General features: G+C 44.0%; 1 protein-coding gene across 6 annotated transcripts in view; it reads right to left on the bottom strand.

Annotated features, from left to right (window-relative positions):
* KALRN (kalirin RhoGEF kinase) overlaps positions 1–24749 on the bottom strand; it is a 798047-nt gene that overhangs the window by 541645 nt on the left and 231653 nt on the right. For all 6 annotated transcript variants that reach the window (XM_030580108.1, XM_030580107.1, XM_030580109.1 and 3 more), the window contains exon 3: positions 1236–1350. In XM_030580108.1, coding sequence (XP_030435968.1) covers positions 1236–1350 — 115 coding nt within the window. The remainder of the gene's footprint in view (positions 1–1235; positions 1351–24749) is intronic.

Genomic DNA, 24749 nt, shown 5'->3' on the forward strand with positions numbered 1-24749 from the left:
TTGGGGTGTGTGAGAAAAATGCTAACTCTTTTTATAGTCCGCGCCAGAGCTCCAAGAGCAAGATGGGCTGGAACACGTCCCTCTCCTCAGTGTTGATGGATTACTGGTAAATGTAGTTCCCTGACAGTCAGTGGTAGCTTGGAGTGAGGACAAATCACAGTAGGAGAGAAGTGGCTTCTTTCTCCCAGATGAGAGAGAGACTTTGGTGGTCTCTCCTAGAAGGAGGGCCAGATAACTCACACAGGACTTTTTACTTTGGAAAAAGGATAGTGAAGCAGAGTGTCTATGCTAGGAGAAGCCAGGGTTTGAGAAAGGACTGGGAATCAGGCCCTTTGGGAAGGGAATGTATTAATTTCCAAATGACAGGGGGAGGCACTCCCAGTAGATGTGCTTCCACCTTCAGAGGTACCTGAATCTTTGAGGATGAGGGAAGTTTGGGCTCTTATTTTAATCAGCATCTCGAGAAAGTAAACTAAATCCTCCTCCAGTTATATAGATCTGGGTTTCTAATCTGCGAAGACACCAAAACAAGATTAGATTCAGTGCAGGGTTTCTGCCTGCCTATGCTGGAAACTTCACTGAGGAACAAGGTTGCAGAGACACAAAACAGCTGTTTAGTGTCTTCTGGGTGAAGGGGATATAAGGAGTTAGAACACCCTGAAAAATTGGGGGAACTGGCCAAAGAGAGGGCATAGTCAATATTTGAGACTTGACAGCAGGTTCAGTACTTTCCATCAGCAGAACCTGCTGGTGGAAATTAGGCAGCGCTTGGGAGTGCAAACTGCCCAGCAGAAACCTCAAGGATGTACTGTCACAGAAATAATGCCTACCCTCCATTGAGTGAATCCCTTCCTTCCTGTACAGGGAATTATACCTTCCTGCACCAGCTTTCCTGAAGCTGGCAATGAAAGTATTAAAAAGCAATGCCAGACAATGGCTCCCTCAAACCTGCTAAAGCGAAATCATCTAGAACAACCTAAAAGAAATGACGAAAACAGGAATTGTTGTCGTCAGTTCAGTGCAAACAAGATGCCAAAGGCCCAGCTTTACTAGCACCATCTCTAACCTCTCATTCTCTTGCATCACATCTCACTGGATGAAAGTAATTGGAATGGGAAAACGTGTGTTCTAAGCACTAAAAGGTTAATACTTGGAAATCAGCAACTGCCAAGAACTAAATTCCCCCACCCACTCATCCACCCCTCAGCTTTGAAGTGTTTTCTTTTGAGCTTTACCTTGGCACACTGGCCAAATAAGTCACAAGTTTCCGAAGGTCTTCCTGCCTTATTCTATCATGATTGCTGCGTGCTGGAAAGGTCAGGATGGGACCACCTCGTTTATCACGGCCACCTGCAGAAAATAAAGGATTGTTAGAAAATCAGGCAGGAAGCACATGTCAAAAAAAGTATGTGCACTGAATTGATAAACATAAATTACTGTATGTTCAAGACTCCTTATTCACTTGTAGATTTCAGACTCACTTAATTGAGCAAAGCATTCTCACATTCGCTGGAGCGCAAAGGAAAGGGAAAAAATGCAAGAAAACTTGTTAGTGATGTTTCTTTTTACCTTATATTAGAAGCTTTGATGGGACTAAATTAACAATTTATACAACCAGCCAAAGCTAACAAAATCCTATAATCAGCGAGAGTTTTAAACGTGACAAAACCCAAACAGCTGAAATCTTTTTCATTGTTACCCAATCAGCATTGCTTCTTTGGTTCCTAAGCAAAAGTTTAATTAAAATCTGGTGTTTGGCTCTTAGGGCTTCTCATTTGTAGAACACATTTAACAACTGGCATGAGAATTTTGAGGTTTTTTATGTAGTTCCATTGCCCCTTGAAAAAAAATCCAGGAGAGCTGCCAATGTCTGGTACCAAATATCTCATAGAAATTCTTAAAATACATCGTCATTAAAATGCTACTGAATGACTAACCTGAATCACAGAATCATACGCATTAGAGATGAATACAAACTATTGGAACATCTTTTATTCTCTTCTGTTAATAACGTTTGGAAAGTGTGAAACTGAAACTTGTTTCCTGATGCAACATTTTGCTCTCTTTCTTCATTTGCTATTGTAGAGTTTTTCTAGGGAAATTGTGAACTGTTGCATTTGTTTTTAATGTTGTTGAGGGGGAAAATAGAGCAAAGCTTCAGTTTAAAATATAATAAAGAGTTGAAAGGACCTTGCAGATAAAATAAATCAGTTAAATTTTGATCTCTCCCAAAGGAAATAGTGTCCCTTTATTAGAAAAATGACTTCTGAGAAGGGAACTCACACATTTCTGTGAACTAGATCATCTGGCTGGGCGAAAGGAAGAGATAGTCAAGGATAGTGCACTAGCAGGGCTGAAATAAATACAGTCTTGTTCTCTAAGGGCCCTTTCAGCTTCCATAGGAGTTGAAAGCATTCCAAACCTTGCAGTATCAGGCCTTAATACTGTAAACATTGAGCCCTGCTTCCATTGAAGTGAATGGGGACTTCAATGAAAACCACAACAGGTTCATTCTATCCATTTGTTGCTTGCTCTTCAAGGATCACATACACAATGTTTCAACAGGAGGAGATGAGGTTGAGGAGGAATGCCCATAGGTCCTCTGAGCAGGAGAGAGAGAGAGAGAGAGAGAGATATTTTTAGGGGACTCTGTTGTGAGAAGAGGGATAGTATGAGGGAAGAGCTGGATATGGTAAGATGAGACAAGGTTCATATAGAGCTTTCAGGTCTGCATGAATCTCAGACATATATAATGAGCCTAAGTCCCTGTGAACTACTGGAATTTGAAGGGGCAGTTGTAGGCTTACCACAACTGTGCAAAGCCAATCTGGCACGTTTCACATGGCTCTGCAGTTCTATCCATTGAGTCTAACTGATGGAGATTGAACAAGGAGACTGATGCCAGCCAGCCCTGCAGAACTCTGAGGTGCAGTTGGGCGCATTGAACCATGTAGGTTACCCATGCGACGCAGAAGCCTCAAAGACCACACAGGTGACACATGTGAACTGGAAGCCTCAAACAGTTTTGTGCTATTGTGACCAAGTGAGCCTTCAAATCTATAACAATTGGATTGGATTGCCTGGAACCTGGAGTTCAGAAGAAAGGGCCTCACTTGAGATAAATCCAATATAGTCCCTGTAAACTCTATCCTCCAAACTGAAGAGAGGAGAGATTTTTCTCTGTTGATTAACAGTCACAGAGCAGTGAATGTTGACTAGATCAGGGCAATGCTGTTCTGTAGTTGCAGTCTGGACAAGTCCCTGACCAGCCAGTCATCCAGATAGCAGTAAACCTGAACTTCTTAGCTTCAGAGGAAAGCAGCTCTATTGGCCATGACTTTTATAAGACCCTGGGAGCTGCTGACAGGACAACAGACAATATAGTGAATTGGTAAGGATTTTGATTTACCAGAAATCTAAGGTACTTCCTGTGAACTAGATTGATTTCCACATGGAAGCAGGCATATTTGTAGTCAGGGGTGGCATACCAGTCCCTAGAGCCCAGGGAAGGAATAATAGAAGCTAAAGTGACCATATGAATGTGTTGAGTTGACAAAGGTCTAAAATTGGACTGAGACCCTCTTTTGCTTTTGGTATTTGGAAATATCAGGACTAAAACCTCTTCCCTCTGAGACTGCATGGAAGCTTCTGTATGGCAGAGACACTCAACCTTTCCAGAATACTGTACCCCTTTCAGGAGTCTGATCTGTCTTGCATACCTCAAGTTTCACCTCACTTAAAAACTACTTGCTTACAAAATCAGACAAAAATACAAAAATGTAACAGCACACTATTACTGAAAAATTGCTTACTTTCTCATTTTTACCATATAATTATAAAATAAAATGTTTGGAATATAAATATTTTACTTACATTTCAGTATAGAAGAGTATAAACAAGTTACTGCCTGTATGAAATTTTAGTTTGTATTGACTTGACTAGTGCATTTCATGTGGCCTGTTGTGAAACTAGGCAAATATCTAGATGAGTTCATGTACCCCTGGAAAATTTCTGCATACCCCCGCTTGAGAACCATTGCTCTGTGGCTCCCAAACAAAGAAGTGATTGTATTGCATGGATAAGGCTTTTTTTGTAAGAGTGTTACCTGAAGAGGGACAGGCAGAGTGTGGGGGAGGGAAGGGTAAAAGTAAACTGGAAAGTTTATTCCATTTCCACAATGCTCAAGATCCACTGGTCGGAAGAAATTCAGGACCAAGCACTGTGGAAGTGGGACAGACAGTTTGAGGAGGTGACGGAGTTTGGGTGTGGAGAGATGGAGGCTGGTAAGTAGACCTCAATCAGCCCATCAAATTGACTGCTTTGCACTTCCCAGGTGTCTTGAAGGGCCCAGAGCAGGAGCCAAAGCGGCAGGAGGGTGAGGCCTATGCCTATAACCCCTGAGCCTCTTTTTTGACAGGTCCTGTGAGAAGGAGCAGCAGCATATTGGTGCAACTGCTGGGCCCTATAGTGCTTCTTGACTGGGGCAGGCCTTTAAGGTGGCTCTAGCATCCTTAAGTTCATGGAGCTTGTTGTCCATCTGGTCCAAGAAGAGAAAAGAACCCTTCAACGGCAAGTTTTGGATACTATTCTGGACTTCATAGGGAAGATCAGAAGACTGCAAACAGGATGATCTACACGTGGCAACTGCAGAAGCCATGGTTCTAACTGCCAAGTCTGCCGCATCCAGCTGGCAGGCTGTTTTCATGACTAGTCTGCCCTCATAGACCAGGGAAGAGAACTCCTGCCTAGCATTTCCTAGAAGCAGCTCTCTAAACTTTTCCATGGAGCCTCACAAATTAAAATCATGTCACCCCAACAAAGCCTGTTGGTTAGCGATATGCAGCTGCAAAAGTCCTGTCATATAAATCTTTCTGCCAAATAAGTCGAGCCTTTTAGCATCTTGTGACATGGGGCTGGCAGCCTGGTCCCCTTTTGCTCTTTCTCGGTAGCTGCTCTGATGACTAATGAGCCCAGAGGTGAGAGAGTATAAAAGGTACTCAAAACCATGGAAGGGTACATAGTACTTTATTTCTCCCCCTTTAGAGGTGGGAGGCAAAAAGAGGATGGAATCTGCCATGAAGCCTTTATGGTTCTAGTATTGCCTCAGTTGGCAAAGGTAGCCTGAAGGAACCTTGTAACAGGGCTGCATTTACCTCTGGCAAGTGCCCCCTGGCTGAGTGCGTGTGCCTGCTCTCTCTCTCTGTTTGTGGTGGTTTTTCACTGAGTCAGCCCTCTGCCCAAGTCATACAGAGTCTGTCTGTGAGATAAAAGCAAAGCAAACCCCTTTCGGGGTACAATCCAACAGAGGCTTCTCTCAGTGCCATTTGTAATGTTTCTCTGTTTGTCCCTGCTCTGGAATAGAGCAGTGCCCCAGGGCACCTTCCCTGGAGGCAATGTCTTCACTCTCTCAGGATCTTTCTGTCTCCAGCTCTTCAGCTAGGCCACTACAGTTCAGTCCAAGGCTGGCTCCATGCACCAGCAAAGGAAGCAGGTGCTTAGGGCGGCAAATGGAAAGGGGCAGCACATCCAGGTCTTTGGTGGTGGGTCCCTCAGTCCCTCTCGGAGTGAAGGACCCACCACCGAATTGCTGCTGAAGAATGAAGCAGCACGGTAGAGCTGCCACCGATCATGGCTTTATCTTCCCCCCCTCCCCCGCTTTGCTGCTTGGGGTGGCAAAAAAGCTGGAGCCGGCCCTGATTCAGTCCCCCTTCTGGGGTGCCTCAAAGTCCAGGCCACTTTCCCAGTGACTGGTGGGGGGGACCCAGACCCACCCTCTACTCCAGGTCCCAGCCCAGGCAGCTGTCAACAATGTCCCTTTAAATAAACTGGATTGCTGCTATAATTCCCTGGGTCACTTCCCTATGGCTCCCACACTTTCTTCAATCTTGCCTCAGGGCCTTGTCTTGGTGGAGTCCCAGCAGTCAGCCTAGAGCACAATCCACTCTACAACAGCTCTAGCAAAGAACTGACCTCAGTCTATCCCTGCAGCTCTTTTTATATGAGCCTGCTGGGCCCTAATGGGCTGTTTCCCAAACAGCTGCTCTAGGCAGCTTAGAGGACCTCGCTACTGCCCTTTTCTGGGGCATGGTGTGGCACGGCCACAAGGCCTCCAGCAGGGGACCCCAGGGCCTAGTCCACCCTGTCACAAACACACAGATAATAAAATGTCGATCAGGTGATGTGAGGACTTCCTGACCACCTCCATCTGTACACCCAGTCACACTCTTTAACAACTCCTGATAAACTTTAAAATTATCAGGAGGGGGTGAAGTTGTCCTGGACAAAATGGCCTCATCTGGAGAGGTTGCCAAGATTGAAGTGGATATTATTCCTTCTACTGGCTGTTGCTCTCGTTCTGAAACAGCTTCCTGATGTTTGGTACACAGATTCTACCCTTCTAGACTAGGGCACTTAATATGCACAGTGTGTGGAAGATCTGGAAGCTGGAGAAAACCCTCAAGGGTTCCAAAATGGCCAATGGTACAGGGCAGGGCCCCACTGTCCTGGCCACATTAACATGGCAGGTCCCATAGTCAGAAGAGAGGATCTTTGAGGAAACTGGCAGGTCTTGCTTTGGGGTTATGAGATGTAAGATCCCACCTCAGAGTCCAACAATAAAGATTCTCCTTCCTCTCACATGGTGGGGCTGATCCAGCTCTTCTTATCAGATTTACAGGGTGGAGACCTTCCCCTGGCTTGGGCCTCTATGGAAGTTTTGTATTTCTTCCTCAGAACAGGTGAAGGAGAATGGTGCTAGGATTCCACTAAAGCTAGAGGCATGCTTCTCACTGATGTTGCAGCACTCAACACCAATTCAGACTATGATGGTTCCAACGGTGGCCGGAGCACTGCCTCCATTAGCAGAAATTTCAGCCTTCTTCATCCTAGGCCTGAGCTCCCTGCAAAACTGGCACTGGTCCTTTATGTGTGCTTCTCCCAAAGCCCAGTGGCCAGAGTATACCTTGGCACTGTGAATAGAAAACTCCCCCAAATGGGGAAAACAACAAATCCGAAAAGCTTTTTTTAAAATACAACTAAAACTTACTAACTATCCTAACATGAAGACTAGACTAACCGCGCACACACACAAACACATCATTTACAAAGGTGAGAGAGAACTGTTCTATTCTGGCATTGAACAGCGTTCCAACAACCATCACAGGCAGTAAAAAGGAAATGAGCTGGGCTAGAGGTGGCTCTGCTCTTTATACCTACATGCAGCGGTGCACAGCCGCAGGGGGAGCTCAAACTGCCCAATGAGTACCGCTGAGGGAAAACATTTCCAATGGCCACGCACTGAGTACACTGACACCAAGTGTGGAACACACATGTGCAATCACTCAAAGAAGAATGTGTCTGGCTTTCGAAGGGCATGTATGTGGAGAAGAAAGCAAAAAAGCGTCCTCTCTCTTGAACTCCTAAACAACAAGGGGACAACAAGTCCTGTCCTAAGCAGTCTGGCCATGTAGAAAGGACTTTACTGCAGCCGCTGAAAGGGTGTAGCAATGGGCATGCTTCCCAGGAACAAATAGGAAGCTTTAGGCAGAATTCTGCCTCCCTTGGGGATGAGGTGGCTGTGCACAATTCAGCATGAACATAGGGATATGCCATAATTAATATTTCCCAGGCTGAATTGTAGACTGATATAGGTCCAGTTCAGTTTTCATAGTAAAAAAAATCAAAAACTCTAGATTTGAGCATATTCATTCTTCCTTGTGATTATTTCACACACCACAACAATACCAAAACCACTACGTCATCACTGAAGTATCAGGCAGGAAGGAAAGCTGGCCTGCATGTAAGAAAGCCAACACAGTAACATAAGGATCTTCAGCTATAGCAACAGAAATACAGGCCAAGTATGTTTCTGGCCTATCTTGAGTCAGTTTGAAAGTCCTCTTTTAACAGTCCATCTAATTGTCCTCCAGGGAACAGAGCAGATAATACTAGATCACACAATCTGAAGTCACAAGGACAGGTTGGAGAAAATGAGCTAATTCTCTTTGGAGAAGCGAAGATTCTGTGATGACCTAGTTGAAGTTTTTTCAGGTGATGGAAGGATATATGAAATGACACTGAACCAGTTCTTTTCACTTCCGCAGCCTGCAAAAGCTGGAGGCAGGTAGCAAACCTTGAGAAAGCTGAGCCAAAAAGAACTGTTTAGGAAACAAATGTTTCTTACATATGGTAAGAAATACAGCACCCCAATTTGTGTAACAGGGTGAAATATTCATTGAAAATAATGCCTCACACAAATGTAACCATTTTCCTGTTTGCCAATTATCCACAGAGGTTACAATTTTTATGAATTTATGTGTTATTTACAATTATTTGACAAAGAGTTTGCATGAACAAATTTTATTCTAGAATTTCTTTCAAAACGAATCTCTATATATTTCTGTTCCATTGTAGAACTTGGGGAGTCATTGGGAACTATTAGTAATAATAATTAGCTCTTCTATAGCACTTTATATCCAGGGATCTCAGAGTACTTCACAAAGGAAGCTAAGTATCATTAGCCCCATTATTCTGGGGAAATTGAGGCACAGGGAAGTTAAGTGGGTTGCCAAAAGTCACCCCTCATGGAATAGCCAGGACTAGAAACTGGATCTCCTAAGTACCAGTTCAGTGCTTTGGATGAACTCATTACTAGTTCCATGGGTGGCTAAAAATCTTTCTAGGCCTCAATTAAAAATATTACAGAAACTCTGCCCCTGCACAGAAATTATCCACCTACAGGAACAATCTGGTCCCAAGTCAATTTTTACTTGAATGCTGTTTTCTGTGCACACTGGCTTTTCCTAGATCCATGTAGGATTTGTTTAAAGTAACAAATGCAATGGTGAGTAGAGAGTCTTGACTGCTCTTGTTGATATGCCCCACCTCCTGCCTCCCACAGAGCCCAGAGGCATGAGCTGCAGTAATCAAACATGTCATTAAGTTTGTTAACTATATTTATTAAATACTAAAACAAAAGGTTAACATTTTCAAATTATTTTCTAAGGCATGTTTTTATAGGGTTTGTGTTGATTTACAGAGGCAAACAGATGTTCCATGGTTATTAGTGCTGTGTAAAAAGGAAGGCATGTGCATACAAAATGAACTGACAAACATACATTTAACCATATAACCATATACCGATCCGGTCCTCTGCATTCCTATTGCAAAATCCTTTGTTCATCAGTCAGTCATCTCTTGCTTCAGCAACTGCAACCTCCTTCTCTGGCCTTTCCCTGCAACTCACTTGGCCTTCTCCCAGGCTACACAAAACTCTGCTGCTGAAATCAGCATCCACTCCTGCAGCTGTGACCATGGTACTCCCCTATGGTAATCTCTCATCTGTGCTTCTGCATCAAATTCAAGGTTCTCATGTAATGCAATGTTTACCTGCAATGCACAATTCAGCCACTAGATGTCCCTGTGCATTACACAGAGTCTTGGGCAGGGCAAGGGTCAAATTGGGGAACAATAGCTCTGCCCACTAACATGCTCAGATACTCCGGTGTTGGGCAGATGTCACCTCATTTGAGATGGTCACCACCTCAATATATAGAGATTATGAATGGGGTGAATTTCAGCCAATAGAATTTCAAGAACAAATTAAGGCACCTCTTCCTGGTAGAAACCTTTAGTGGATAGTGATAGTAGAACACAGCCTGCCTTTCACCAAGTAGTAAATGCTCCACTGAGGGTCTCAGGTCCCATTCTAGGGGTCTCCAATTAAGTCACTGGATACAGTGAAGCTGTTATAAGTCTCCTACTCAGATCTGAACCTCAGAATTCAGAACATGAGAAGCTAGCATGAAACCTTCAAACTTAATTACCAGCTTGGATCTGATATCGCTGCCACCAGCCAGAATTCCAGTGTCTGGCTCACTCTAGTCTCCCCAAAACCTTCCTGGGGAACCCCAAGACTCAGATGCCCTGAGTCTCACCACAAAGGGAAATAACCCACTTCCCTTCTCCCTCTTTACCACCTCCCAGATTTCCCCGCCCTGGGTACTCTCGGAGATTCCCTGCTTCAAGTCCTTGAAACACAAGTACCGAGAGATCAATCTCTCTCTCCCCTCATCCAGAGGGTATGCAAAGTCAGGCTTAGTAAATCTAACACAAAGAGATTTTCCCCCTCCCTTCGTTTCTTAGCCTTAACCAGTGAAAAACACACAAACAGGTCTTAAAAAGAAAGAAAAAGACATAAAATGGTCTCTGTATCAAGGTGACAATATACAGGGTCAATTGCTTAAAAGAAAAAATGAATAAACAGCCTTATCCAAAAAGAATACAATTTAACACATTCCAGCAACTACACACATGTAAATACAAAAAAACAATATAAACCTATTGTCTTACTATCCTTGTACTTACAACTTGGAAACAGAAGATTAGAAAGCCTGGAGATAGAAAGATCACTCTCAGAGCCGAGAGGGTCACCGAACCAAGACAAAGAACAAAGAACTCACACCCAAAACTTCCCTCCACCCAGATTTGAAAAAGTCTTGTTTCCTGATTGGTCCTCTGGTCAGGTGTTTGGTTCCCTGTGTTAACCCTTTACAGGTAAACTAACATTAACCCTTAGCTATATGTTTATGACACGCCCCCAAATTGCAGACAGTGGGGAACCTCACTGGCGGCAATTTCCTCCTAGAACTTTAAAATAAACAGATTAATACAACACATGCACCTTTACATATACCACTAAGTATATAACTAACAGACTTTTACATTTTAAGAACACTTTTTAACTACTAGATTTTGGGAAACTTTCACGAGAGAGTGCATCAGCTACTTTGTTAGGAGCTCCTGAAATGTGCTGAATTTCAAAATCAAAATCTTGGAGAGCTAAACTGCAACGAAGAAGTTTCTTGTTGTTCCCCTTGGCAGTACGAAGCCACTTTAGCGCAGCATGGTTAGTTTGTAGCTGGAACCGCCGTCCCCAAACATATGGGCGTAGCTTTTCCAGGGCATACACAATGGCGTAGCATTCCTTTTCACTGACTGACCAGTGACTTTCCCTCTCAGACAGTTTCTTGCTAAGAAACACAAGAGGATGGAAGTTGTGATCCGTTGCTTCCTGCATGAGAACTGCTCCTATACCATGCTCAGATGCAAGTGTGGTGACTAGGAATGGCTTGTCAAAGTCCAGGGCCCTGAGCACAGGGTCAGACATGAACGTCGCCTTAAGTTGGGTAAAGAGAAACCTTTAGTGGACAGTGATAGAAGAACACAGCCTGCCTTTCACCAAGTAGTAAATGCTCCACTGAGGGTCTCAGGTCCCATTCTAGGGGTCTCCAATTAAGTCACTGGATACAGTGAAGCTTTCTAGTCCCTTACTGGATGTGTGAATTGCCTCAGATCCCATGTGCTAGGAGTCTCTGGTCCCTGCTAGGAAGTGTGGCAGGTTCCCTGTGCTAATGTGGACTCCTCTCAACTTGGCAGGTCTGGGGATTGTGTTGATCCTAGTGTGTCTTCTTCCCTTCCTGGGCTGTTTTTCTTCCTCACTAGCTGCTCCTCCCTGGCTGCAGACCACAGGCAGACAGCAGGTACTCTTCTCTGTAGCAGAAGCCCCTCGGTGCTATTCCCAAGGACCTTCCACTGCTGACTCTTCCTGCAATTGTTCACCCATAGGAACAGGAAAAGGCTGGTGGTGGCAGCCCCTCCTCTTGCTCCCCTTGCAGGCAGCTGCTGTCGAAGCAACTTCTGAGCTGGGGCTTTCATGTCCAAGAACTTTTGAATTTTGCTATCATTGGCTCTGATTAGCCAATGGTAACAATGAGGGCTGGAAAGAAGTGAGGTAAGATGGTGGACAACTGAGAGTATGATGTATAGGCACATACCAGCCCAATTCAAGACTTGGCACATAGTGTGTTCCCTGGTAAACAAGGGAGACAAAACAGGGACTCAAGTTGTGTGGAAGCTTCTTTGTTGTGACTCTTGTTTGTATCTTTTTTCTTTAATAAACAGCTCCTGTATAAGATGGGCTGTGATTCCATCTATCAAGCTCCACATTCAAAGGCTTTGCACCATTCCACTCTACCTATATCAGTTCTTATTCACTCTCCCACTGACTATATTCTATTCAAAAGCTCTGCCTTCCCTTTTGTACTCCGTAATATGGAACGGTAGACAAAAATGACCCATGTTGCTGTCCCACACACTCCTGACAAATGGGAGTTCAATGGGACTATGTTTATGAATATGCACTTGTCAGTGTGAATAAGGGTTCCACAGCGGCTCTAAGTGACTTATCTTTGCCACTGAATTGCCTTGTGGCCTTAGGCAGGATTAAAACACAGGAATTAAAACCATGAGCAATTCCTGGACAGCATCCATGTGGAGACAGCTGAGGTAGCTGTCCCAGTTCACAGGACTGCTGACACACCACTGGTGGAGGAGGAGATGGCTCAGAGTGGACACTGGCAGCTGGTGACTTCTGGCAGCGGGCAGTGCTCCACCCCTGCTGCGAACCCTCCCGCCGTGGTAGGTAACCGTTATGCTCTTCTTGATACAGGAGAGAAGGAATCACCCCCTACAGTAAAGGAGGAGAAGCCTCGTACCCCTAAGGCTGGGAGGTCTGCTGCCACCACTGAAAATAGGAAATGTAGGATAGTGGTGGTCGGAGACTCTCTGCTGAGGGGGACGGAAGCGCCCATCTGTCGCCCTGACCGTTCATCCCGGGAGGTATGCTGCCTGCCGGGGGCCCATATCCGAAATGTTACAGAGGCATTGTCGAGGATTATCCGGCCTTCTGACTACTACCCCATGCTACTCATCCGTGTGGGCACAAATGATACTGCGAGGAGTGACGCTGAGCGGATCAAGAGTGACTACAGGGCTCTGGGAGTACAAGTGAAGGAGTTTGGAGAGCAGGTGGTATTCTTTTCGATTCTTCCTGTCAAAGGTAGGGGCCCGGGCAGAGACAGATGCATCGTGGAGGTGAATGCCTGGCTGTGAAGATGGTGTCGCCAGGAGGGCTTTGGTTTCCTCGCCCACGGGATGCTATTCGAGGAAGGACTGCTAGGCAGAGATGGCATTCACCTTTCGAGGAGGGGAAAGGCCTGATTTGCACACAGACTGGCTAACCTAGTGAGGAGGGCTTTAAACTAGGTTTGACGGGGACAAATGAGTAAAGCCCACAGGTAAGTGGGGAACATGAAGACCTGGGAGATGGGTCGGAAACAAGAGGAAGCGTGGGCTATAATGGCAGAGAGAAAGGAGGGTCAGGGCAAAACTGGGAGGCAAGATCAAACCAGCATCTTAGATGCCTATATACAAATGTGAGAAGTATGGGTAATAAGCAGGAAGAACTGGAAGTGCTAATAAATAAATACAACTATGACATTGTTGGCATCACTGAAACTTGGTGGGATAATACACATGATTGGAATGTTGGTGTGGATGGGTATAGTTTCGTCAGGAAGGATAGACAGGAGGAAAAGGGAGGAGGTGTTGCCTTATATATTAAAAATGTACACACTGGGACTGAGGTGGAGATGGACATAGGAGACGAAGTGTTGAGAGTCTCTGGGTTAGGCTAAAAGGGGTAAAAAACAAGGGTGATGTCGTGCTAGGAGTCTACTACAGGCCACCTAACCAGGTGGAAGAGGTGGATGAGGCTTTTTTTAAACAACTAACAAAATCATCCAAAGCCCAAGATTTGGTGGTGATAGGGGACTTCAACTATCCAGATATATGTTGGGAAAATAACACCGCAGGGCACAGACTATCCAATAAGTTCCTGGACTGCATTGCAGACAATTATTTATTTCAGAAAGTTGAAAAAGCTACTGGGGGGGAAGCTGTTCTAGACTTGATTTTAACAAATAGGGAGGAACTCGTTGAGAATTTGAAAGTAAAAGGAAGCTTGGGTGAAAGTGATCATGAAATCATAGAGTTTGCAATTCTAAGGAAGGGTAGAAGGGAGTACAGCAAAATAGAGACAATGGATTTCAGGAACGGGGATTTTGGTAAGCTCAGAGAGCTGATAGGTAAGGTCCCACGGGAATCAAGACTGAGAGGAAAAACAACTGAGGAGAGTTGGCAGTTTTTCAAAGGGACACTATTAAGGGCCCAAAAGCAAGCTATTCCGATGGGTAGGAAAGATAGAAAATGTGGCAAAAGACCACCTTGGCTTAACCACGAGATCTTGCATGACCTACAAAATAAAGAGGGGTCATATAAAAAATGGAAACTAGGTCAGATTACAAAGGATGAATAAAGGCAAACAACACAGGAATGCAGGGGCAAGATTAGAAAGGCAAAGGCACAAAATGAGCTCAAACTAGCTATGGGAATAAAGGGAAACAAGACTTTTTATCAATACATTAGAAGCAAGAGGAAGACCAAGGACAGGGTAGGCCCATTGCTCAGTGAGGAGGGAGAAACAGTAACAGGAAACTTGGAAATGGCAGAGATGCTTAATGACTTATTTGTTTCCGTCTTCACTGAGAAGTCTGAAGGAATGTCTAACATAGTGAATGCTTATGAGAAGGGGGTAGGTTTAGAAGATAAAATAAAAAAAGAGCAAGTTAAAAATCACTTAGAAAAGTCACCAGGGCCTGATGAAATGCATCCTAGAATACTCAAGGAGTTAATAGAGGAGGTATCTGAGCCTCTAGCTATTATCTTTGGAAAGTCATGGGAGACAGGAGAGATTCCAGAAGACTGGAAAAGGGCAAATATAGTGCCCATCTATAAAAAGGGAAATAAAAACAACCCAGGAAACTACAGACCAGTTAGTTTAACTTCCGTGCCAGGGAAGATAATGGAGCAAATAATTAAAGAAATCATCTGCAAACACTTGGAAGGTGGTAAGGTGATAGGGAATAGCCAGCATGGATTTGTAAAGAAGAAATCATGTCAAACCAATCTGATAGCTTTCTTTAATAGAATAACGAATCTTGTGGATAAGGGAGAAGCAGTGGATGTGGTATACCTAGACTTTAGTAAGGCATTTGATACAGTCTCACATGATATCCTTATCGATAAACTAGGCAAATACAATTTAGATGGGGCTACTATAAGGTGGGTGCATAACTGGCTGGATAACCGTACTCAGAGAGTAGTTATTAATGGCTCCCAATCCTGCTGGAAAGATATAACAAGTGGGGTTCCGCAGGGGTCTGTTTTGGGACCGGCTCTGTTCAATATCTTCATCAACAACATAGATGTTGGCATAGAAAGTACGCTTATTAAGTTTGCAGACGATACCAAACTGGGAGGGATTGCAACCGCTTTGGAGGACAGGGTCATAATTCAAAATGATCTGGACAAATTGGAGAAATGGTCTGAGATAAACCGGATGAAGTTCAATAAAGACATATGCAAAGTGCTCCACTTAGGAAGGAACAATCAGTTTCACACATACAGAATGGGAAGAGACTGTCTAGGAAGGAGTATGGCAGAAAGAGATCTAGGGGTCATAGTGGACCACAAGCTAAATATGAGTCAACAGTGTGATACTGTTGCAAAAAAAAGCAAACGTGATTCTGGGATGCATTAACAGGTGTGTTGTAAACAAGACACGAGAAGTCATTCTTCTGCTCTACTCTGTGCTGGTTAGGCCTCAACTGGAATATTGTGTCCAGTTCTGGGCACTGCATTTCAAGAAAGATGTGGAGAAATTGGAGAGGGTCCAGAGAAGAGCAACAAGAATGATTAAAGGTCTTGAGAACATGACCTATGAAGGAAGACTGAAAGAATTGGGTTTATTTAGTTTGGAAAAGAGAAGACTGAGAGGGGACATGATAGCAGTTTTCAGGTATCTAAAAGGGTGTCATTGGGAGGAGGGAGAATACTTGTTCACCTTAGCCTCTAACGATAGAACAAGAAGCAATGGGCTTAAAATGCAGCAAGGGATATTTAGGTTGGACATCAGGAAAAAGTTCCTAACTGTCAGGGTAGTTAAACACTGGAATAAATTGCCTAGGGAGGTTGTGGAATCTCCATCTCTGGAGATATTTAAGAGTAGGTTAGATAAAGGTCTATCAGGGATGGTCTAGACAGTATTTGGTCCCGCCATGAGGGCAGGGGACTGGACTCGATGACCTCTCGAGGTCCCTTCCAGTCCTAGAGTCTTTGAATCTATGAATCCATGAATCCTGGTCTCCATTCCCATGTCTACCTTAGTTCAAAGAATATATTGTCTTACCAGACTATTTTAGATCACAAACATAAATCTCCATGACACATGAAGAGTTAGCACCATAAGCAACTTTCCAAAGAAGAGGAAATGCTACTCAAAAGGGATTTTACTTACAGTTTTTAGTAACAGCTGAATGATAAGGAGGAACTGTGCTGAACCAGGAGACGGAATGAGCTTAGTTTAGTTCACACATCTCTATATTATGAGGAATAACATGCTGAGGACTCCTAACTGCAATCAAACAACATTTTAGGGAAACATAATTTCAATCCACATATATCCAGAGTGTCAAAGAAAATAATGTTCCCTTCCTTTCCCTGGCCGAGCTGAGTCCGAGAGCCCAAGTTCCAGTCTGAGCCCAAATGTCTACATTGCAACTTTTAGACCCACAGCCCAAGCCCAACTCAGCTGAACTGGAAATAGACTGTGTGCCACAGTTTTTTTTTTAAATCACAGTATAGACGTACCCTCAGAAGTATGAGGCAGTGAAGAATGAGGCTCTATGTTCACACCCGGAGCTCCCAGTGTGACACTGTGACCAAAAAAAGCTAATGTGAGCCTGGGATGCATAAACAGAGGTTTCTTGAATAGGAATAGAGGGGTTATTTTATTTCTATATTTGGCACTGGTAGAACTGTGCACATAATTCAAGAAAGAGGTTGATAAACTTGAGAAGGTTCAGAGAAGAGCCACAAGAATGATTAAAGGATTAGAAAACAAGTGTAATAATGATAGATTCAAGGAGCTCAATCTATTTAGCTTAACACAGAGCAGGCTAAGGGATGACTTGACTACAGTCTAAGTACCTACATGAGGAACACACATTTAATAATAGTCTCTGCAATCTAGCAGACAAAGGTATAACACAATCCAGTGACTGGAAATTGAAGCTAGTCAAATTCAGACTGCAAACACAGCTTAAATTATTAGCAATGAGAGTAATTAACCGTTGGAACAACTTACCAAGGGTCATGGAAAATTAGATCAAGATTGTATATTTTTCTACAAGATATGCTCTAGGAATTATTTTGGGGAAGTCCTATGGCCTGTGCTATACAGGAGGTCACATTATAGGACCACAATGGTCCCTTCTGACATTAGAATCTATGAATCTATGGTACAGTACATCCAAAAGACAACTGCTGGCAGAGCATTGTGTGGGACAGCTCCTCAACTTCAAACTCCATTCCCATTCCTCACCTGAAACAGCCTGACTAAGTTAACTTTCCAGGCATGCTGCAAAACCCATCTGTCTGGGTTGGCATTTGGGATAGTGGTTGGGGATAGGGTTTCTTATGGGAATTTGAGGGATGAGGAGATTTTGATTTGACTTGTAATGTGTTTTTGTTGACTAGTGACTGTGTTTGTATGTGGAGGAACTGTGGGGCAATATGCTCTGCCTTTGTAATAATTTTTGTAGTGTAATTGTAATTGGTGGCCATGCCTGAGATAAGCAGTTTTTTACGTGTGCTTATTTAAATCTAACAATTTTTAAACCCCCTGTCAATTACTCCATTGCAGAAAAATCTCCCCCAGATCATCCCAGGAAAGGTGAAGAAAGTCAGGCAGCCACAACTCTACAGCAGCCAGCTCCAAGTTGATCACCTGTTCTGGCTCAACCTGCCTCTCTGATTTGAAAGCAACACGAATAATCATCAGAGGACCCTAGTTTCTAATGCTAATCAGTGAAGATTAACAATGTAGTCAACTGATTTTAATTTGACTGGCTGAATGGATTTTATACACCCATGCAATGTAAATGATGCCCAATTACAGCCAAATAGGAGATTTTGCAAATAAACAAAACACCCAGTGAGTTAGACCCATGTTGGACTTATATACTGGTTTCAGGTGCTTTCACTGTTAGCACACCTGAATGTTTACTGCTACACTTCTTACTTCCTTGCCTACTGCAATACTATATGGGAACAGACTGGCATTGAAATGGCAGGGCATTGGCTGGAGCAACTCTACAAATGCTGTGAAAATGAGTTTCATTATAATTTACAAATTTCAGGATAAATATTTTTAAAAGACAGTCTTGAAGCTTTGCTTCCCACAGTCGACAGTCATGGCCAGTTTTCATACCTCCCTGTACGAGGAAGATGTCTTACACGGTTGAAGGCCATCAGTCTAAAGCTGTGGCACTGGCAGCACGTTCAGTTGTGCACCTTGGCACTTGTTAGTCAGCCTTGAGAAAATCCCATATTTCTGCTTGCATTAATTTCATGGAAGGAACACCTTTTCAGAGGTCAAAAATCCCACTAAGAGACAGCACAGGAAACAAATATCACCTGGAAAAATCAACGACCTCACTAAAACCCGCAGCTGCAATCCATAGGACTGTCTCAATTTAAAAACAAGTCACCTCCTTGGGTCCTCACACTCTGGGACCAGCTTCTCCCCAGCCCTGACAATATTAATAAGTAAGACTTGGTTTAAATATGAATGAAAAGTTGCTCCAGTGATGTGTCTTAGTGCATTTCCATTACGGTGGATGTATGAAACCTGGAACCTACTAGAAATGCTTCAGGAACAAGGAGTGGATATATGATGACACCGCACCACTAGGCACTAGATCAAGCAACTGGAAAGCCTGTCAAAGTGTCTCTGTGTCTGAGTGTGCAGAGCTTCATGAAGGTACCCTCTTGGGCCAGAAACAACCCACCTTGATTCCTCCACCAGGACAAACACCATTGTCCTCATCAAGAAGAGGGGATGTTTACTGAACTATCGAGAGCTTTTAGCACTGCTGGGTGTATTTGTGTGGCTACTGTATCTTTAGGGTCTAGAAAATTATGTTACAGAACTCAAAAGACTGGTCAGCTGGTAGCCACTTTGCAACAAGAGCAGGGTTGGAGGCACCAGATGTAGCTTGTACATAAGGATTCTCTTGCTATGCAAACAATTCTTTTTTTGCGGTTATTTTAGTCTTGTTGTTACTCTGACCCAATTAAAGTCACTGTGGTCAATTAAAAGGCATATTTGGCTGATTGGATTTCGTGACACACAACACTTAGAAGCCTATGTAGGTTGTCCTAGAAACCAGTGCTGAGTGCAGTGGGTTTGTATTGAGTCCTGATGCTAATTTGGAGTCTAGCAAGGTCTTGCGAGCCAATGGAAGCAAAGTTTGGGAGGGTGAGATTTTTACCCTCTCCAGTTTGTCTAGGACTGAAAGCACTTGAGCCTCACTGGTGACTCAGCCAGTCAGAACAGGTGGCCTCATTAACCTTAAACAAGCCAATTAAGGGAGCACATAAAGGAGGTCTTTCCCTGCTCAGAAGGGAGAGAGGTGGATCACATTTGGCAGGCTGTTAGTGTCTAGGAGTCAGGACAGTGAGTGCTGGCAGATACTAACTAATCTCTGCTAAAATGGTTTGACTTAGACCACGGCTATTGTTAAAACATATGGAGAGAAATATGGCCACTCACTCTGCATACTGCTAATGTTTTATCTGAGAGTCACAGCAACCTGTGAAAAAAGCCAGAAATTATTGAGAGAGTTTGTCTCTCTCTTTCAATCTTAAACTCCTAGTGAAAGCATCTATGCAGCTGTGCAGACCCAGAGCCCGTCCACATCTCTCCCTATAGGTTAATTTATCTCTCACAATAACAGTGGGCTTAGGGCTAATCAAAAGTCTTGGTGGTTTCATAATCAGAAATCTTCCCTTTTCCCTTCAAATCCTGGATCACTGCATCAGCAAGTGCTAAAGGAACAAAATGATGTCCCAAACAATGTTGTTTTAATTCTAACAAACTCATTTCCTTGTTTATCATTATGATCAGTTTAAAATCACACTTAAGGTTGGTCAAAAATAAACATTTTCTGCAACAAAAATTTGAAAGAAATAATTTCAAATGCAACTTTTTTTCAACAGAATTTTTCTTTAAATAAAAAACTTCAAATTCAAACAAAAAGTTCAGCTTTGGGGTTCTCCCTCTTTTCCAGTGAGTAGAAAAAGGAAAGAGGGAGAAACATTTTGATTTGAATCAAAACTTTAATTCTGATGGAAAATTAATATAAATATTTTTGTATTGTTCTAAAAGCTTTTTATTTTTTACTTAAAAATTAGTTCAGCCATCTCTGTTCACAATTCAACATGTTCCAGAGTATTTCAGAAATGGGTTTCTCAGTCTGCTCCAATGTGTTAAGAGCTTCCCTAAAAGCAGAGATGGGCCTAGATGGCAAAATTTGGATCTGAACTCTCCCAAGGTTTAGGAGGATTTTCAAATCACTCCCTCTCTAAAAGCAGGATTGAGCTTTGGGAATTAGCTATGCAATAAATGAATTACATAAGGTATATCTAAAGGAAACTACCATTGCAGATATGTGGCCCATGTATCTCTAGATGGGAAGGTGCCTTAATGTGTCAGTATCAAAGGGGTTTTTAGGGAAGCCAATGTCTTCCACAATAATATTGCTTTACCTTCGAGCTTGATTTTCCCAGACTCAACATGGGCTTAAACAACTAAAGGCTTCCTCTTTGATTCATCCTGTCAGGCCTAAACTTAGTAAAACTTAATTGCAAAGGTAGCCTTTCATCTTATCTATTTACATTGAATGTCTTCCCTTCAAAGACCGTCCAGTAAAGATCTCTGTCTTCAGAGATTAGAAGTCACTGTTTCTTCGATTAATGTGTAAGACACAAGATGACTGTGTGCTTTTAGGGTAGCAAAATTTGCCAGTGGAAATTTCCACCACATGCATCTGACAAAGTGGGTATTCACCCACGAAAGCTCATGCTCCAAAACGTCTGTTAGTCTATAAGGTGCCACAGGATTCTTTGCTGCTTTTAAAGCTTAATGAATTACTGAGGGATGACAGAACTGTTTCACTGTCCAGTTGCTTCCTGTTTAGTGTCCTCTGTTATGTGCAGTTAGTCAAAACAAAAAAAGCCTTTGGTAAAAGCTCAGTTTGAGCTCCCTGTAATGCATGCCATAAATACATGTTCCTAAAACAATTACACCTTTCTTCCTATGTCTATTGATTTCCCCATGCTCGGTCATTCTCCCAGAAACTTAGCGAGCATAAAACTTTCCATCCTTGCCTTAAAACATAAACAGATGCTATCTGTATGAAATGCTAAAACTTACATGCTGCATTTTAGTATTTGCCTGTAGAGATTGGAATTTGCTGTGAAGCATTCTGCAAAAATGTCTTAGGTATGACATTAAATAAGAACAAATGATATTCTGCTGTATTAATCCTTTGGGCATCTGAAACCAACAAGATGCAATTCATAACAGTGAATATCATTCTGGGGCGTATTAACAGCAGTGTTGTTATGTAAAACATGGAGCATAATTGTTCCACTCTAGTTGGCACTGGAAAGGCCTTAGCTGGAGTATTGTGTCCTGTTTTGGGCACCACTCTTTAAGAGATGTGGACAAACTTGAGAAAGTCCAGAGAAGAGCAACAAAAATGATACAAGGTTTAGAACACAATCTATGAGGAAAGGTTTTTTAAAAGGGCATGTTTAGTCTTGAGAAAAGAAGACTGATGATATGCCTACATTGCATTTTAAAAACCTGTGGCAACGAGTCTCAGAACCTAGATCTACAGTTCAACCTCATGCTATGGCACTAAAAGCAGCAGTGTAGATGTTGCAGCTCAGTCTGGAGCTTAGGTTTTGAAGCCCACGGTCTCCCAAGGCTTCAGAGCACAGGCTCCAGCCCAAGTCCAAATGTCTGCACAACTATTTTTAGCGCCATAGCATGAGTCCCACAAACCTGAATCTGAAGGCCCAGGCTCTGAGTCTCAGTGCCACAAGTTTTAAAATGCACTCTAGGTTTACAGTCTTGAAATATATTAAGGATTATTATAAAGAGGATGGTTATCAATTGTTCTCCATGTTCACTGAAGGTAGGACAAGATGTAATCGGCTTAATGTGCAGCAAGGGAGATTTAGGTTAGATATTAGGAACAACTGCTTAACTATAATGATAGTTAAGTGCTAGAATAGGTTACGAAAGAGATTGTGGAATTCCCAGGGGATTGTCCGGGGGAACCAGATTGGGTCTCATGGCACCCATTGGGGTATCTGAAGAAGTCAGACCTGCCTAGCTTACCAGAGTCTGTAGGTAAGATAAATGAGTGCAGAGTGTTTTTTATTTTAAAAACTTGTTTTCTTTAAATGTTTTGTTCCTTTGTTTCAGAAGGCTGTCTGATCACTATATTCACCACTGGTCACAGACTCCCAAAGGGAAGAACTGCAGATATCCTGCTCAGTCGGACCTGCTGGCTATGCACAGTTGATACACAGGGCACAGGAGCCCAAGGGCTGGTCTAAGGATGGGACAATTGTGGAATTTGGCACCAGGCTAAGTAAAGGCAGAAGGTCTAAGACCTGAGGGAGTGTACTTGGACATATCAGAAAGGGGAAATAGGTACAGGTAGCCCCATAACCATGATAACCACTCACCCACATAAATTCACTTTTCAAATGGACCACCTGTATTTCTCAAGTACATCTGTAATCACATCCTCTAGAGCAGTGGTCCTCAAACTTTCATAGTTATTCCCCACCCCACCCCACCCATGTCCCCCTAGAGCTGGGAATGGGGCTGCAGCTCCTGGGATGTGGCAGAGACTCAGACAGGTGTAAGGGGGCCGAGGCTGGGGCTGAATCTGGGGCTGGGGGCGGGGCCGGGACTGAGAACAGAGCCAAGGCCAGGGGCTGAGGCCAGGGCCACAGATGGGCGCTGAGGCTAGGAGTGGGACCAGGAGCCAGGGACACATCTGGAGACCAGGCCAGAGCAGAGCTAGGAGCAGAGTGGGGCTGGGTGGCACTTGCTCCCCATCCGCAATGGGGGCTGGACTGGGCCCTGCTGCACCCCCCTGACTGTTCCTCCGTGCCCCCCTAAGGAGGCGTGCCCCACAGTTTGAGGACTTCCGCTCTAGAACGTTTTCACCACTCCTCATTGAAATAATATCATCTACATTTTTTGTTTCCTGCCTTCTCTGCTCATCTCCTTTTCACAATATACAAATCAATCTCTGGGTTCCAGTTTGCCCCAATACTGTCAGACCCTTATAAATCCATTACTGATCACAGCACAATGGATCAACTGAGCAAAGCCAAGGTTTTATTATGGTGTACACCATGAGCAAGTAGCAAAAGCCTGTAGTCGGCCCATTGCTTAAACTGTTTTCAAGTGGTCGATTAAGAAAACAATAAAATTTCAATGATGCAACCACATTGTATCTACAGTTGTTAGGACTGTGTCTCTGTTTATTGATACTGGAAATAGAATCCTCAGGTGCTGTTTATAAATAATTCATATTTGATACATATGGTAAATCTTGATCAGGATCAATCTAAGGGTCACTGAAAGGAATGAAGAACTAATTCAGAGAAAATCATAGCCATCCCCACCGTCCAATCCTTCAGAGGCAGTTCTAGGACTAACTTTTAGGTGGGACGACCTAACTGGTCTTAGATGCACCTCAGCTCTGTAATTAAGGTTGCCAATTTTCTAATAGTAGAAAACTGAACACCCTTGCACTGCCCCCTTCTCCAAAGCCCTTCACCTTCCCCACCCTTTCTCCAAGGCTCCTCCCCTGCTCATTCCATCGCCCTACCTCTGTCACTCACTCTCCTCCACCATTGCTCACTCATTCAATTTCACCAGGCTGGGGCAGGGGGTTGCGGTGTGGGAGGGGATGAGGGCTCCATCTGGGGGTGCAGGCTCTGGTGTGGGGCCAGGTATGAGGGGTTCAGAGTGCAGGAAGGGGCTCCAGGCTGGGGCCAAGGGGTTCAGAGTGCAGGAAGGGGCTCCAGGCTGGGGCCAAGGGGTTCAGAGTGCAGGAAGGGGCTCAGGGCTGGGCAGGGATTTGGAGTACAGAACAGGGTGAGGGGTGTGGGCTCCGGGCGGTGCTTACCCCAGGCAGCTCCTGGGAAGGGCGGCATGTCCCTCTAGCTCCATGCCCAGCCCTGCTTACAGGCATTGCCCCTGCAGCTCCCATTGGCTGTGGCCAGTGGGAGCTGCTGAGCCGACGCTTGGGGTGGGGGCAGTGGGTGGAGCCTCCATGGCCACCCCTACACTCAGGAGCAGGAGGAACACATTGCCGCTTCTGGAAGCCGCACGAAGCCAGGTAGGGAGACTGCCTGCGCTGCCAACCAGATTTTTAATGGCCTGGTCAGCAGTGTTGACTGGAGCCACCAGAGTCCCTTTTTGACTGTATGTTCCAGTCAAAAACAGACACTTGGCAACCCTATCTGTAATCAATGGCACTCTGAAAGTCTCAGTTCTCTTCTGACACTACTGGACTGCACAGTAAGCTTCTGCTATGTCTGTTTTTGACCCTGCCTACTGGAATGCACACCACTTGGTTACACCCTCCTATTAATGGTCCACCAATTTGAACAGATGGTTTGGAGACTCAGAGCAATGATATGGGATCACAAAACAGCAGCTCTCACAGTGTACTAAGGGCTTGTGACAAAGTTCCTCCTCTACCTTGGTGGGTCCTGCACTTATTGGCAGATTTGCTCACCTCAGTGATCTCCCCCACAGTCTAGATCAACTCCTCCTGTGTCTGATCAGGAGTTGGGAGGTATGGGGGGAACCCGGGCCCGCCCTCTACTCCGGGTTCCAGCCCAGGGCC

The sequence above is a fragment of the Gopherus evgoodei genome, chromosome 11 (genome assembly GCF_007399415.2).
Source record: "Gopherus evgoodei ecotype Sinaloan lineage chromosome 11, rGopEvg1_v1.p, whole genome shotgun sequence".
Lineage (NCBI taxonomy): Eukaryota > Metazoa > Chordata > Testudines > Testudinidae > Gopherus > Gopherus evgoodei.